At 34.1% G+C, this 12,382-nt stretch overlaps 1 protein-coding gene across 1 annotated transcript in view; it reads right to left on the bottom strand.

Annotated features, from left to right (window-relative positions):
- LOC134232896 (mucin-2-like) overlaps window positions 1-8,155 on the bottom strand; it is a 38,688-nt gene extending 30,533 nt beyond the window's left edge. Inside the window, exons 1-4 of the mRNA XM_062714891.1 lie at window positions 7,896-8,155; window positions 5,960-6,082; window positions 5,037-5,216; window positions 3,223-3,435 (exon numbers count right to left, since the gene is read on the bottom strand). Coding sequence (XP_062570875.1) covers window positions 3,223-3,435; window positions 5,037-5,216; window positions 5,960-5,993 — 427 coding nt within the window. The 5' untranslated portion in view covers window positions 5,994-6,082; window positions 7,896-8,155. The remainder of the gene's footprint in view (window positions 1-3,222; window positions 3,436-5,036; window positions 5,217-5,959; window positions 6,083-7,895) is intronic.
- Between the last annotated feature and the right edge of the window lie 4,227 nt (window positions 8,156-12,382).

The raw sequence follows: 12,382 nt of genomic DNA, 5'->3' as shown, positions 1-12,382 counted from the left end.
AAGAGTTCCCTTTCGACGTCCGTAACCACAAACAGCCATATGTTGGCGTTGAGAGGTAAGTAAATTATCAGGAATTGAAGTTGAATGTATGATTCAATTATTAAATACCATTTAAATTTATTTCAAAGCCAGGGAAAGTATAAAATACAAGAAAAAATACCCGTAGTGAGCGACAAAAAATTGTTGGCGTAAATCAAAGGTTTTTACAACGCTTGGGTCTGTAGCTCTCTGCTTTGTCTGTCCAAATTTTCTCAAGCAGAGAGCTACAGTTCTGCAGGTAGGTCAACATTACGTGTTTTTTTGTCTGGTTTTGAGTGAAACTACGTAAAATAATAATTTTGATATGAAATTTATTTCTAAACTAAACGCATTCATCATCAAGATAATGTTTTGAAGGAAAAAAAATAATAAGATACATGTATATCGTTTTAGAAAATGTTTTCCTTACATAAAAGAAAAAATCACGAGTAAAAACTATAAATCAATAATATTTATCTTTTTTAATCTTCAATAAAAGAAATCACTCGATTAAAAAAAAGTCTGAATACTGAAATAAAAAAAATCATTAATCCACCTATATGTCGTGCATGTGCATTTACCGAGATCGGAATGTTTTTCTTTTCTGGCCAAAAATGTTGTCCAAAATATTCCTATTTTTTTTCTTCGGGTGTTAACAAAATTTTATTGTTAGAAAGATTTCTTTTCAGAAGCGATCACTATTAATTATCTTCACATTTTCATTACGTATATATACAGAGCTAGAGGAAATTCGAGCAATAATTCTAACATCAATTTCTGTACATCGTTCAAATTGTATCCAGAGTACGAAATAAAACAACTTTTAAAATCTATGCTATGCCGTTCATTAGTACTGAATATTTTTCTTATATCCCATTTCTAAAACAATAATTTAAATCGTCGGACCAATTACGGCAAATAGAGCCGGTTTCTGTGGACGCGGTCTTTTTTCTACAGATAACGTGGACGATATACATGTAACACTTACAAGTAACAAACAGCAGTGAAAAGAAAAGAAATATTTTATTATGTCAATGTTTTAATAATTTGCTTTCAATTATTTTTTGAAATAAAATTCAAACATATTGGGAGTTTTCTAACCCGCGTGTATACTATGCGGGTACATGAAAGCGTTTGACGCGTGAACAGGTAATTGTTTTCAAAACATGCAAACTCAGATTATCAGGAAGCACAGGTAGCTGACCTGTCAATCAAATCAAAAGCTATTGTTTTTTTAATGATTGACAGGCGGTATATTATTGATCGTGAATCAGGCAGATTTTGGGGGCGTTAACATAAAATTGGGTGTTTAAATAGCCTGATCATTGTGAATATAAAGTTATTAGAACATAACTATCACACAACTTTTTCCCCTTAAGAGCAGCAATCTTGGAGAATTTTACAGATTATTTTCTGTTTAATTTTAGATTTATCACAACATTCATCCAAACTAGAACCTTTCTTTGCATGAAAATGCAGCATCTGAAACCTAGAATGGTACAATGAAACGAACTTCAATCATCTTTTATGCAGCTAGGATAAATATAGGACATAAAAGTCATTGAAATGAAATCTGCTTCAAAAACTTTAACCTGGGATGCCAACACAGATGGTATTTCTTAAGCTCACCATACTTCATTAAGGTGAGCTATAAGCTGCACATTGAAATTAGACAAATACTGTTAGGGAATGGGTATCTTGAAAAATTTTCCTATTATTCTATTTTCAACAACCACAGCAACTTCATCCAAAACATGGCATCATAATTGATACATCTTATGATGTATTTTAATGTAAACTAACACTGGACTGTATCAAGTTTAATGAAAAAACTCCAACATTAAACATGTAGCTGGAATATCAGTTTGATAATCATTTACAGATAAACAGACCAATGACTAGAGAGGCAGAAGACAGATACCTAACCAATATATGTGTCATATACGCTTACATATACCTAAGCAATATATAAGTGTCATAGTCGCTTACAAGTACCTAACCAATATATAAGTGTCATAGTCGCTAAAACTGTTATCTGCATAAAAACCATGTACATGTACCTGTAAACATTTTATCCATAAAGCAAACATAGGTAATCAGAGATTACAGAGCTCATCTCAAAGAATGTTGTCTTTAAGTAAGGCAAAGTCACACAATTACCCAACAAAAAAGTGTACATCCAAAAATGCAAAATTTCTGCAATTTTGATCTGATACTTTGGAATAGGCCTATATAAAAACTTCAAATTAATTCTTCATCACGAAAATGTGATTAAAACCAGCATCTGAAACAAGTTTGAGAGTTTTCATCCCCTGATCCATCATTTGGGCAAGTTTGGTTTATATAATCCTTAGAGAATCTTGGTAATAGACCTGCACCCATAACTTTTACCTGGTCCATTATCTGGAAAATGTAGCTCAGATTCAGCATCCGAAGCAAGTCTGGTAGTATGCATACTAAGATGTACCATCCATGCAAGTTTGGTCATTATAGGGCTCATAGTATCTTGGAAATGAAACCTACTACAAAAACATTAACCTGTTGACTTATGCGGAAAATGTAAGTCAGATTCAGCATCCGAAGCAAGCCTGGTAGTGTGCATCCTTAGATGTATCATCCATGCAAGTTTGGTCAACATAGGGCTTATAGTTACTTGGAAATGAGACCTGCACCAAAAACATTACCCTGTTCACCCATGCAGAAAATGTAGGTCAGATTCAGCATCCGAAGCAAGCCTGGTAGTTTGCATCCTTAGATGTATCATCCATGCAAGTTTGGTCAACACAGGGCTTATAGTTCTTTGTAAATGAGACCTACACCAAAAACTGCACCAAAAATGTTAACCTGCTCCAAAAACATTAACCTGGTCATTCCTTTGCTGAAATTGCAGCATCTGAAACTTTGAGTGGTACAATGAAACACATTAGAAGCATCTTCCATGCATGTCTAATCAATATAGGACATAGAAGTACTTAAAAAGAAAACTGGTCCAAAAAACTTAACCTTAACCTGGGTTGCCGATCCCGAGGGTATTATATAAGCTCTCCCAACTTCGTTGAGGTGAGCTAAACGGATTCTTACATTCATTATTGCAGGTATATATAAAAAAATTAAATCACATGCATGTATACAGGCTTAAGTTCTATCCCTTTTGACATAATTTTTTACCAAAATATTTCATGCACTTAAATTTTAGAACTTTACCGTAAATTTCAACCTCACAGATGAAGAGAAAGTAAGGGGGATATTTCTTGCGGATAAAAACAGTTGTAGCCCTTCCCCGACAAGAGGTGTCAATCCGGCCAGTTTCAGCGATTTCCTGCGACTGTGTATAACACACTGTGCCTGCACCAACATGCTCAGTTTCTGATAGAACTATATCAAACCCATCCATTTTACTGCGGCTCTTTACTGAACCTGAATAAAAAATACAAATAATAGTAAATCAAAAAATATTTCAATCCCAACCAAATATTTGAGTTTAAACACACAATTAAGGGCAATTCAGATTACTGTCAAAACAGAAAAAACATAAATTTGCTTAAATATCAGAATATCTATTTTACATTAGAAGTATATAGAAATTGCCTAAATGAAGAGTTATTGCCCTTTACAACATTTTTAAGATTGAATAAGCTATTTTAAAAATGAAGAAAATATATGTAAGACTCCAAAGTGCAATGGTCTGTGCCAAAACCTGATGGCTCGACATCTCTTCGGAGCCAAAGTCCAATGGCTTTCAGAAAAATTAACTTGGTAACAACACGTCCGCTACAAATGAAACAGCTAGGTTGCCACATAAATTTTGTTCTGCACATGCGTTTTTCTTTGGCTTGGGGTGCATAGTTTCCACTTAAAGGCAATGCACTAAAGTCTGATATGCCAAGGTCCGATGGTGCAGAGGAACAATCTCAACGTTTATGATGTCACAATAATCTTACATCAATCCTCGACACCATTGTCCTGTATTCAAACTCCATCATTTTGGCATTCATCATCAGATACATTTTTACTGATTTTGCTTATTGCTTTCACCTAACAGAGATACTAAGCTTTGTCCTTGACTGGTTAGGGTAAGTCTAGGGCTGTCACAGTTCCAAAATTTTTCGGGTCGGGTCGGTTCTGATTTTTTTAGGTTCGGTTTCGGGTTTCTCAGGTTGGGTAGGTAATGGAAGAAAAGCTCATGATTTGTATTATTTTCAACAATAAAAAGAATATTTTCATTTAATCTTAGAAATTGCAACATTATAACCAGTTTAAAGTAGCCTCCTGACTAGACAACAATTGTACCAAATTATTTAAATCACCTTATAATGACAATGTACTAACCAATCTCTCGTTTTTGACGCCATTTTTATAGTAAAATCTACTCTTTCATACAAATCGGAACCGACCCGAATTCCGGAAAAACAGAACCGTACCCGACCCGAATTAATTGTTCCGCGGTTCCGGGTCATTTCGGGTACCCGTGACAGCCCTAGGTAAGTCCTGGAACATTTGTGTTACTTCAAACCAATCTGAGAAATTTAGCATTAGTTCTCTCACACTGTTTGACTGATTTGGGTTATTCCAGCACTCACCATAGATATTAAGGGTAATGTTAATATACCGATAAGAGTAAGTCTAACACCTATCCGAAAGATGAGGGTTAGTCTTTGCAATTAATGATTTAAAACAATCAGGCCTTGGCATGGTGCAGCATTGCATTTTTGTGCATAGTACAATGATGTCATAAATGTTAATTGTTTTCATCATCAAACTTTGGTGTTTCAAACCATCTGGATTTTTTGCAGACCATTGGACTTTGGAGTCCTACATATATATTTTATAAATTCTTTTAATTAACAATGTTTTTCATTACACCTTTTCAAAACCTTTCTCCCAAAAGAAATTTTTCTATTGGATATGACTTTAAACTAATAACAATTTTTCACAAAAAAGGGATGAAAATACTTAAAATTAAATTTATAGAATTAAAAGGTAAAGTATGTACTTTCAACAAAAATCACAGGACTTACTGTTAGTAAACACAGTGATGCCATTAATGTTGTAGTTCTTCTCCAGGATTATTCTAAGTCTCATCACTTCGTCAGAATTAGTCAACAGCGTGCAGTCATCTCTTCTTCCATTAACTGTTTCTTCTCCATAGTTTCTCCCATATATTCTTGCTTTTGTTTTCTGTTTTAAGCCCACATTTTCTGTATGAATAAAAAGGCTATCAAGGCAGGAAACTTTTAAGATTGAAGGCTGTTGAAATAATCCAGGGCATTTTGATGCTGTTATTCTTATCAATTTCACAGCGTCAAAATGAGGTAATTGTATCTGGTATGACAAAACTTTGACTGGTCCGACATAACATTTGACTCTGTCAGACCAAATGTCTGACAGTGATTTACAAATTTTGACAAGCCTAGTATCCAAGCATGTTTCCTAATTTGCATCCTTTAATACTTAGGAATGACTTTCTCTAAAGACTTTAACCTACAGATGTATACTCTAAAAACTTTAACCTGGTCATTCTTACTGTAATGAATGAATGCGGCATTTGAAATCTTATTGATACAGTGAAACATACTGGGTGCATTCTAATATCCATGCATCCATCATTAAAATATACAGTATATAATTACCCAGAAAGAGAGTTTCTTTTACATGATAAAATCACTGATAGTTTGCAGTTTCTTCCCTCAAAATTGTGTAAAATGAAAGGACAAAATGTATGGTTGGCATGGGAGTCAAACCTGGGACCCCTGCATCAGTCAGGTGTTCTACTGAATGAGCTACTCAGGCCAATATCCACAACCCAAACCATCACAACTGGAAGTGAATGTTTGTGTGAAATTCTTTTTGAATTTTAAACTTTCGCACTTACTGAAACTTCATTGGGTGAGACTAGGCATAAGGTTATACAAGCCTTATTCAACAATATTTGATTACTTACTCATTTGACAGTTTGGTCCGTGCCACCCTTCCATACATCGTGTGCAGGACCCGGTCTCTCTATCACAGGCTGTTTTACAATGGCACTCATGACACTGTACTCCAAATGTATTGACTGGACATTCTACAAAACAAAGTTATATAATGTATTCACTGGACATTCTACAAAAGTATCCAAATGTATTCAATGGAAATTCTATAAAACAAAGTTATATACAATGTATTCACTGGACATTCTACAAACAAAGTTATCCAAATGTATTCACTGGACATTCTATAAATCAAAGTAAATGGATAAACTACAAAACAAAATTCTCCAACACTATCAACTGGACATTCTACGCAACAACTTTTGACTTTTGTACAGGTATATAGTTACTTAGGAATAAATCTACTCCCAAAACTTTTATAGTGTTTACTCCAGGTTCACTTTAGATTTTGATGGAGAACTTTGAGGGATCAGATTTCGAGCCATAGAGAGTCACCTATATATGCATTATTTTCAGAAGAGTTTAAGTTTGAATACTATCACTACCGTCACTGCTCCAAGGTGCTACTTTTTGTGCATGCTCAGCTGATAAATAATACAATAAAGAAAGAAGTTTGATAAATAGTTAAATCAAGCTGATCTAAACAGTGCTAAATAGCTTAATAAAGCAATATATAGAAACAATAGTCAAGCTATATCAGTATATCAGCTAGATTGTAATTTTGAGGGAACTGCACATTATTGTCATTTGTGCTGCGATCGGGTGCCGAATATGATACAATAATACACTTCTTTAAATCGCTTTCTTAGAGCTTTTTCGATGACTTGATAAAATTTTACCAGATGATATTGCAGCAAGATCTGGAGCTGGGTCGGACTTGTTTGTACCGGTATGTTCTCACATTGATGAAGAAATCAGGATTTTTCTCATCGCTGCTTTCAATTAACAGATTCATATGTACCACAAATTAATCTGGTAAAGTACGGAAATCAAAATACTACATAAACAAGTCAGAACAACTAACGAATGAAATACCCTTTTGAAATTCAACCCAAAAATGACGTTTTCCCGCGGAGCTACGACTTCCGGCTTTACACTCAAAGCAGGTCGGTCATGAAATGATTCGTTTCACAATCACACCAAATGATGTGCCAGTAATACCAAAGATTTGTATTTTAGCTAACGTATCCAGTTATTTATTTTTACAAACAGCAGCCCTATTTGTTTTATCTTTATAGAAAAAATTCATTTATTGGAAATATTATATGTTCGTAATGTAACTAGGCCGGCCTATTATATTGTGGAAAAGGGTTGGAGAATAATGCCTCTTAGAAGCTGTGTACACCAGCAAACCCAAACCAACCCCTTCCCTGGGATACATGACGCAGTCGTATCGTTTCCTCCTTAATATCAGAGACATATAATAGAGGGATGTCTCTGTTAATATGTATATCTATGCACATTGGTACACACGATGCTAAATTAATGTAAATTTAAAATAAATAGTTCCCTTAGTACTAGTAAATATATTTATTTAGCCTAAAGTATATTTTGTAAAGTTGATTTTATATATACATGCATAGTTCAGTTCTTTCTTTATCTACTACTAGTATTTCGTTATAATTATTAGGTATGTAAGACTGTATAAGCGCCTGTGAGTAAATATGCTTTTAAAGATTTTTTTCTTTAAAAAAATGGCTCGTTCATTTTCTTATTTTTAAGCATGTTATGATACTGCGCAACAATGTAAATTCATATTAAAAAGAAAAACCCATGCAGAAACGACTTTTAATTTTTATTAATAATACATATAATTACTCAAGTACTTTTACCTCTGTCAATAGTAAAATAAAAATAATGATTGTTCCCTTATTAATTTTGTGACTCTGTATAGACAGGTATACGATCTGGAATTAAGAATTTGATCGAAAATATAAATAAGCTTACCGTTTTGGGAATGATCCACATCTGTAAGACACAGCACATACTGTACACAAGACAACCAGAATCACTAATTGTAAAGAATTCATACTCTCCACCCTCAAGTAATCCACTCAAACAGCATCCGGGAAATCAAAAATAAATTAATTATCCAAATTAAAAGTATAAATCACATCGTTCCTGGGTGCCGGTATGATCCTATAGTCTTTTTTATATGGCTATCTTTTCTGGCTTTTGATGAAGGATCAGGAAATCTTAAACGGAAGACGAGTTATCTTAAACACGAATAACCAGGATGTTAAAATGGACATAAGAATGGGTAACTCTTCTCTCTCTCTCTCTCTCTCTCTCTCTCTCTCTAGTGATAAACGGGGATTATCAGAGGTGCATTAGTTTCAATAATTATTTGCAAAGTCCTTACACATCACTGAATGACTACTTTTCGAAATGTCTTTTCAGGCAACATAAAAAAGAATAAGATGGAGCGAGTTTTTTTTGGAGTAAGTGAAGTTTACACATCCCCCTATAATCTCTTTGAGTACTTTTGTCTGTCGGGTGTGTCCTTTACCAGGAAGAAATTTACAACAATATAGTACAAAGATGCTCTTAAGTGGGCACGAGTTCGTCAAGAGTTCACTTAAAACAGCACAGATGCGTAAGCTAGAGGGTATCTGCTAAACATGAACTAAAGAAGTATAGAATTTACTTCTTCGTACAAGTAATTATCCTTGTATAATATAAATCAGACCATTCATTTTACTCATACATGTATTTGAATTACCTTTGTTAGAGTCATGATGATACCAAAACGGTTCAGTTGCTTAAAACAGTAAAAGACAAAATGAATATTCAACTTGCAGTTGTATGTATAGGTCAAGAGAATAGGAACATACGTATATGCAGAGTGGAAAATATAAATGATATTACTTGCTTTAGTATTTATAATTGATAAGAATTGCAACGAAATTTATACAAAAATCACACAACCCTGGAAAAATTTTTACAATAAATAAATAAATAGATAAAAACAGATGGATGTAGGTGGTCAACTCGTCACTGAAGATAATCCATAACGTAAACATATATCTGTGTTATATACCGGAGACTATATGACCAGTCCACAAGGGGAACCTGTCTCTGACTAATTATTTAATTACATTACACTGACATGCGTTTAAGGACGTGGCGTAGTCCCGGTCATTGTTTTATGTAACAACACTTAGACTAGATTAATACATGTACTGATCGACTAAATCAAAGAAGGAGATGGGTGAACAAGGCATGCAGAATGCCCTTAGCTTGAAGGAGATGGGTGAACAAAGTGTGCAGAATGCCCATGGCTTCAGATATATAAAAAAAATCACATTCAATTTTTGAATTGAGTATAAATTTTCTTTACAATTATCACTTTTTATGCGCAATAAATATACAGATTTTACAATGGGTGGCACTGTAGCTATCTGGTCTGTCAATTCATTTTTTCGGAGAGCTACAGTTCTGCAGCTATACAGTTATACGATATTTATTACAATGAAGTACATTGCAATTTATCCATTTTCACGACAATACTCTTTTTCCCACAGTGAAAGAAAGTTGTACCAAAACTTCCTTCCCTTCGCTTGGATAGAGAGAGTGAATACTCAGTAAACCATATATTATATTTCCCACTCTGTTACTATAGTGTGAAGGCTGTTTATATACATGTATCTACTAAATGATCATATGTGCTTCTCACTTGTAAAAAAAAATCATATCCCGCTACAAATCATTGAATATCCTATTATTCTAAGGATCTTTTTATAATCTATACGGAGCCCTGTCAAATCTCCTTTATCTTCCTAATTCAGTAATTGTAACAAGTTCCTGTATTGTTTCCTGTATTTGGACACAATCCTTAATTCTATAACCAGCTGAAAAAAATGCGACGGAAAACAGCAGGAACCGATACCGGAGCCTGGATTCTAGACAGGTGCTCAATCAACTGAACCCTATAGACAGGTGATAAATAGCTGAACTCAAGATAGGTGTCCCAGTAACTGAACTCGACAGGTGCTCAATCAGCTGAAGTGTAGACATGCATGTGCTCAATCGGCTGAAATCTAGACAGGTGCTCCACTAACTGAACTCGGTAGGTGCTCAATCAGCTGGATTCTAGACAGGTGTTCAATCAACTGAACTCTAGGCAGGTGCTTCACTAACTGAACTTTAGACATGTGCTCAACAAGCTGAACTCTAGACAGGTGCTTCGTTAACTGAACTGTAGACAGGTGCTTCATTAACTAAACTCTAGACAGGTGCTCCACTATGATTGAACTCTATAGACTGGTGCTCCACTATAACTAAACTCTAGACAGGTGCTCCACTTTAAAAAATAACTGATCTCTAGACAAGTGCTCCACTATAACTGAATTCTAGACAGGTGCTCAAAAAGCTGAACTATGTACAGGTGCTCCACTATAACTGAACTATAGACAAGTGCTCCACTATAACTGAACTATAGACAGGTGCTCAAAAAGCTGAACTATGTACAGGTGCTCCACTATAACTGAACTATAGACAAGTGCTCCAATATAACTGAACTCTAGACAGGTGCTCAAAAAGCTGAACTATGTACAGGTGCTCCACTATAACTGAACTATAGACAGGTGCTCCACTATAACTGAACTGTAGACGGGTGCTTCACTATAACTGAACTCTAGACAGGTGCTCAATAAGCTCAACTCTAGTCAGGTCCTCCACTAACACTAAACTCTAGACAGGTGCTCAAACAGCTGAACTCTAGACAGGTGCTTCAGTGTAACTGAACTCAACCAACTACATGAACTCTAGATCTTTGTTCTGTTCTAATTGAACTCTTTCCATAAGCTTCTCTAACTGAACTGTAGACAGGAGTACCACTAACTGAACTCTAGACAGGCGCTACACTAACCAAACTCCAGTTAGATACTCTGTGACTATGAACAGAAGTTCATTTTCTTCTCGTTTTACTAAAATCCAGACATGCAGGTGCCCTAGTAGCTGAATCAAATCAACTGCTCTACTAATAATCTCAGAGATACGAAAGCCGGATAGGCTCATTTCTGAGAAGATAAAAAAAAATTAACTCGTTATAACGAGTTAATTATCTCGTTATAACGAGTTAGTATCTCGTTATAACGAGTTAATTATCTCGTTATAACGACTTAGTTATCTCGTTATAACGAGTTAGTTATCTCGTTATAACGAGTTAATTATCTCGTTATAACGACTTAGTTATCTCGTTATAACGAGTTAGTTATCTCGTAATAACGAGTTAATTATCTCGTTATAACGAGAAAATTAACTCGTTATAACGAGAAAATTTTCTCGTTATAACGAGTTAATTTTTCTCGTTATAACGAGTTCATTTTCTCGTTATAACGAGTTAAAAACTCTAAAGTTGATATATGTAAGTGATAGGAAGTATTGCACATAAAATCGAGTCGATCAAGTTTGTTTAAAGTGTGTATGATAAATATTTCATTGAAAAACAGCAAACAGGTTTTTTTTCCAGGGTTTGTGTCTGTGATTGTAGTTCGTTTAATTATAAACGATGCAGTTGATTTGTATTGTTTTACTAAAAAAAACCAAAGACAAATACGTGTACGTGTATACGGAACCTTATGACTGCCTCGTGATGTTGTGTTATGAGTGGACAGTAGCCCCCGAATTTTACGCGGGCCCAATACCTAATTGCTGATGTCTCCATACCCCCCTTCTTCAAAACATTTCTGACTCTAAAAATAATATATATCACACTGTAAGTGTATATAAGATATGTTGCGTAACTAACGCCTGCCTTAGCTTGCCATTATAATGCATTAATTAAGAAATTAGACATTGATTATGGAAGCTATAAGGTCATCCAAAAGTTAAACATATATATATATATATATATATATATATATATATATATATATATATATATATATATATATATATATATATATATATATATATATATAATATATAGTGTGTTTTATCGGAGAAAGTTGTTATACTTAAATTGCAAAACTTTGAAGCAAGTACATTTGGCCATATATTTTTGATAGTGTGTACTTAGAGATGTTCACGTATAAATGTGTAAATGTGTTCGATTAAAAGATTGCTATGTTTATCAAATTGTGATTATTGACAGCAAGATACTTGTAGTTCGAACAGGATTAATATTATTAAAACCATATTGCAAATTATATTTGCATCTCTTCATCAATTTTAAAGTTAAGTACGACTGATAATTATCAACTAAACTTCAATGGCATTAAAACTACAGCTATTTTTAATTCCTATATTGCTATTAATTTGGAAATAAAAGGGCAACTTAATATTTCGTTATAACGAGATAATTAACTCGTTATAACGAGAAAACTAATTCGTTATAACGACATAACTAACTCGTTATAACGAGATAACTAAGTCGTTATAACGAGATCATTAACTCGTTATAACGAGATAATTAATTCGTTATGACGAGA

This window comes from Saccostrea cucullata, unplaced genomic scaffold, assembly GCF_032062105.1.
Source record: "Saccostrea cucullata isolate Sc308-1 unplaced genomic scaffold, CSIRO_AGI_Scuc_v1 ctg52, whole genome shotgun sequence".
Classification (NCBI taxonomy): Eukaryota; Metazoa; Mollusca; class Bivalvia; order Ostreida; family Ostreidae; genus Saccostrea; species Saccostrea cuccullata.
This window is presented reverse-complemented; position numbering and strand designations above follow the sequence as displayed.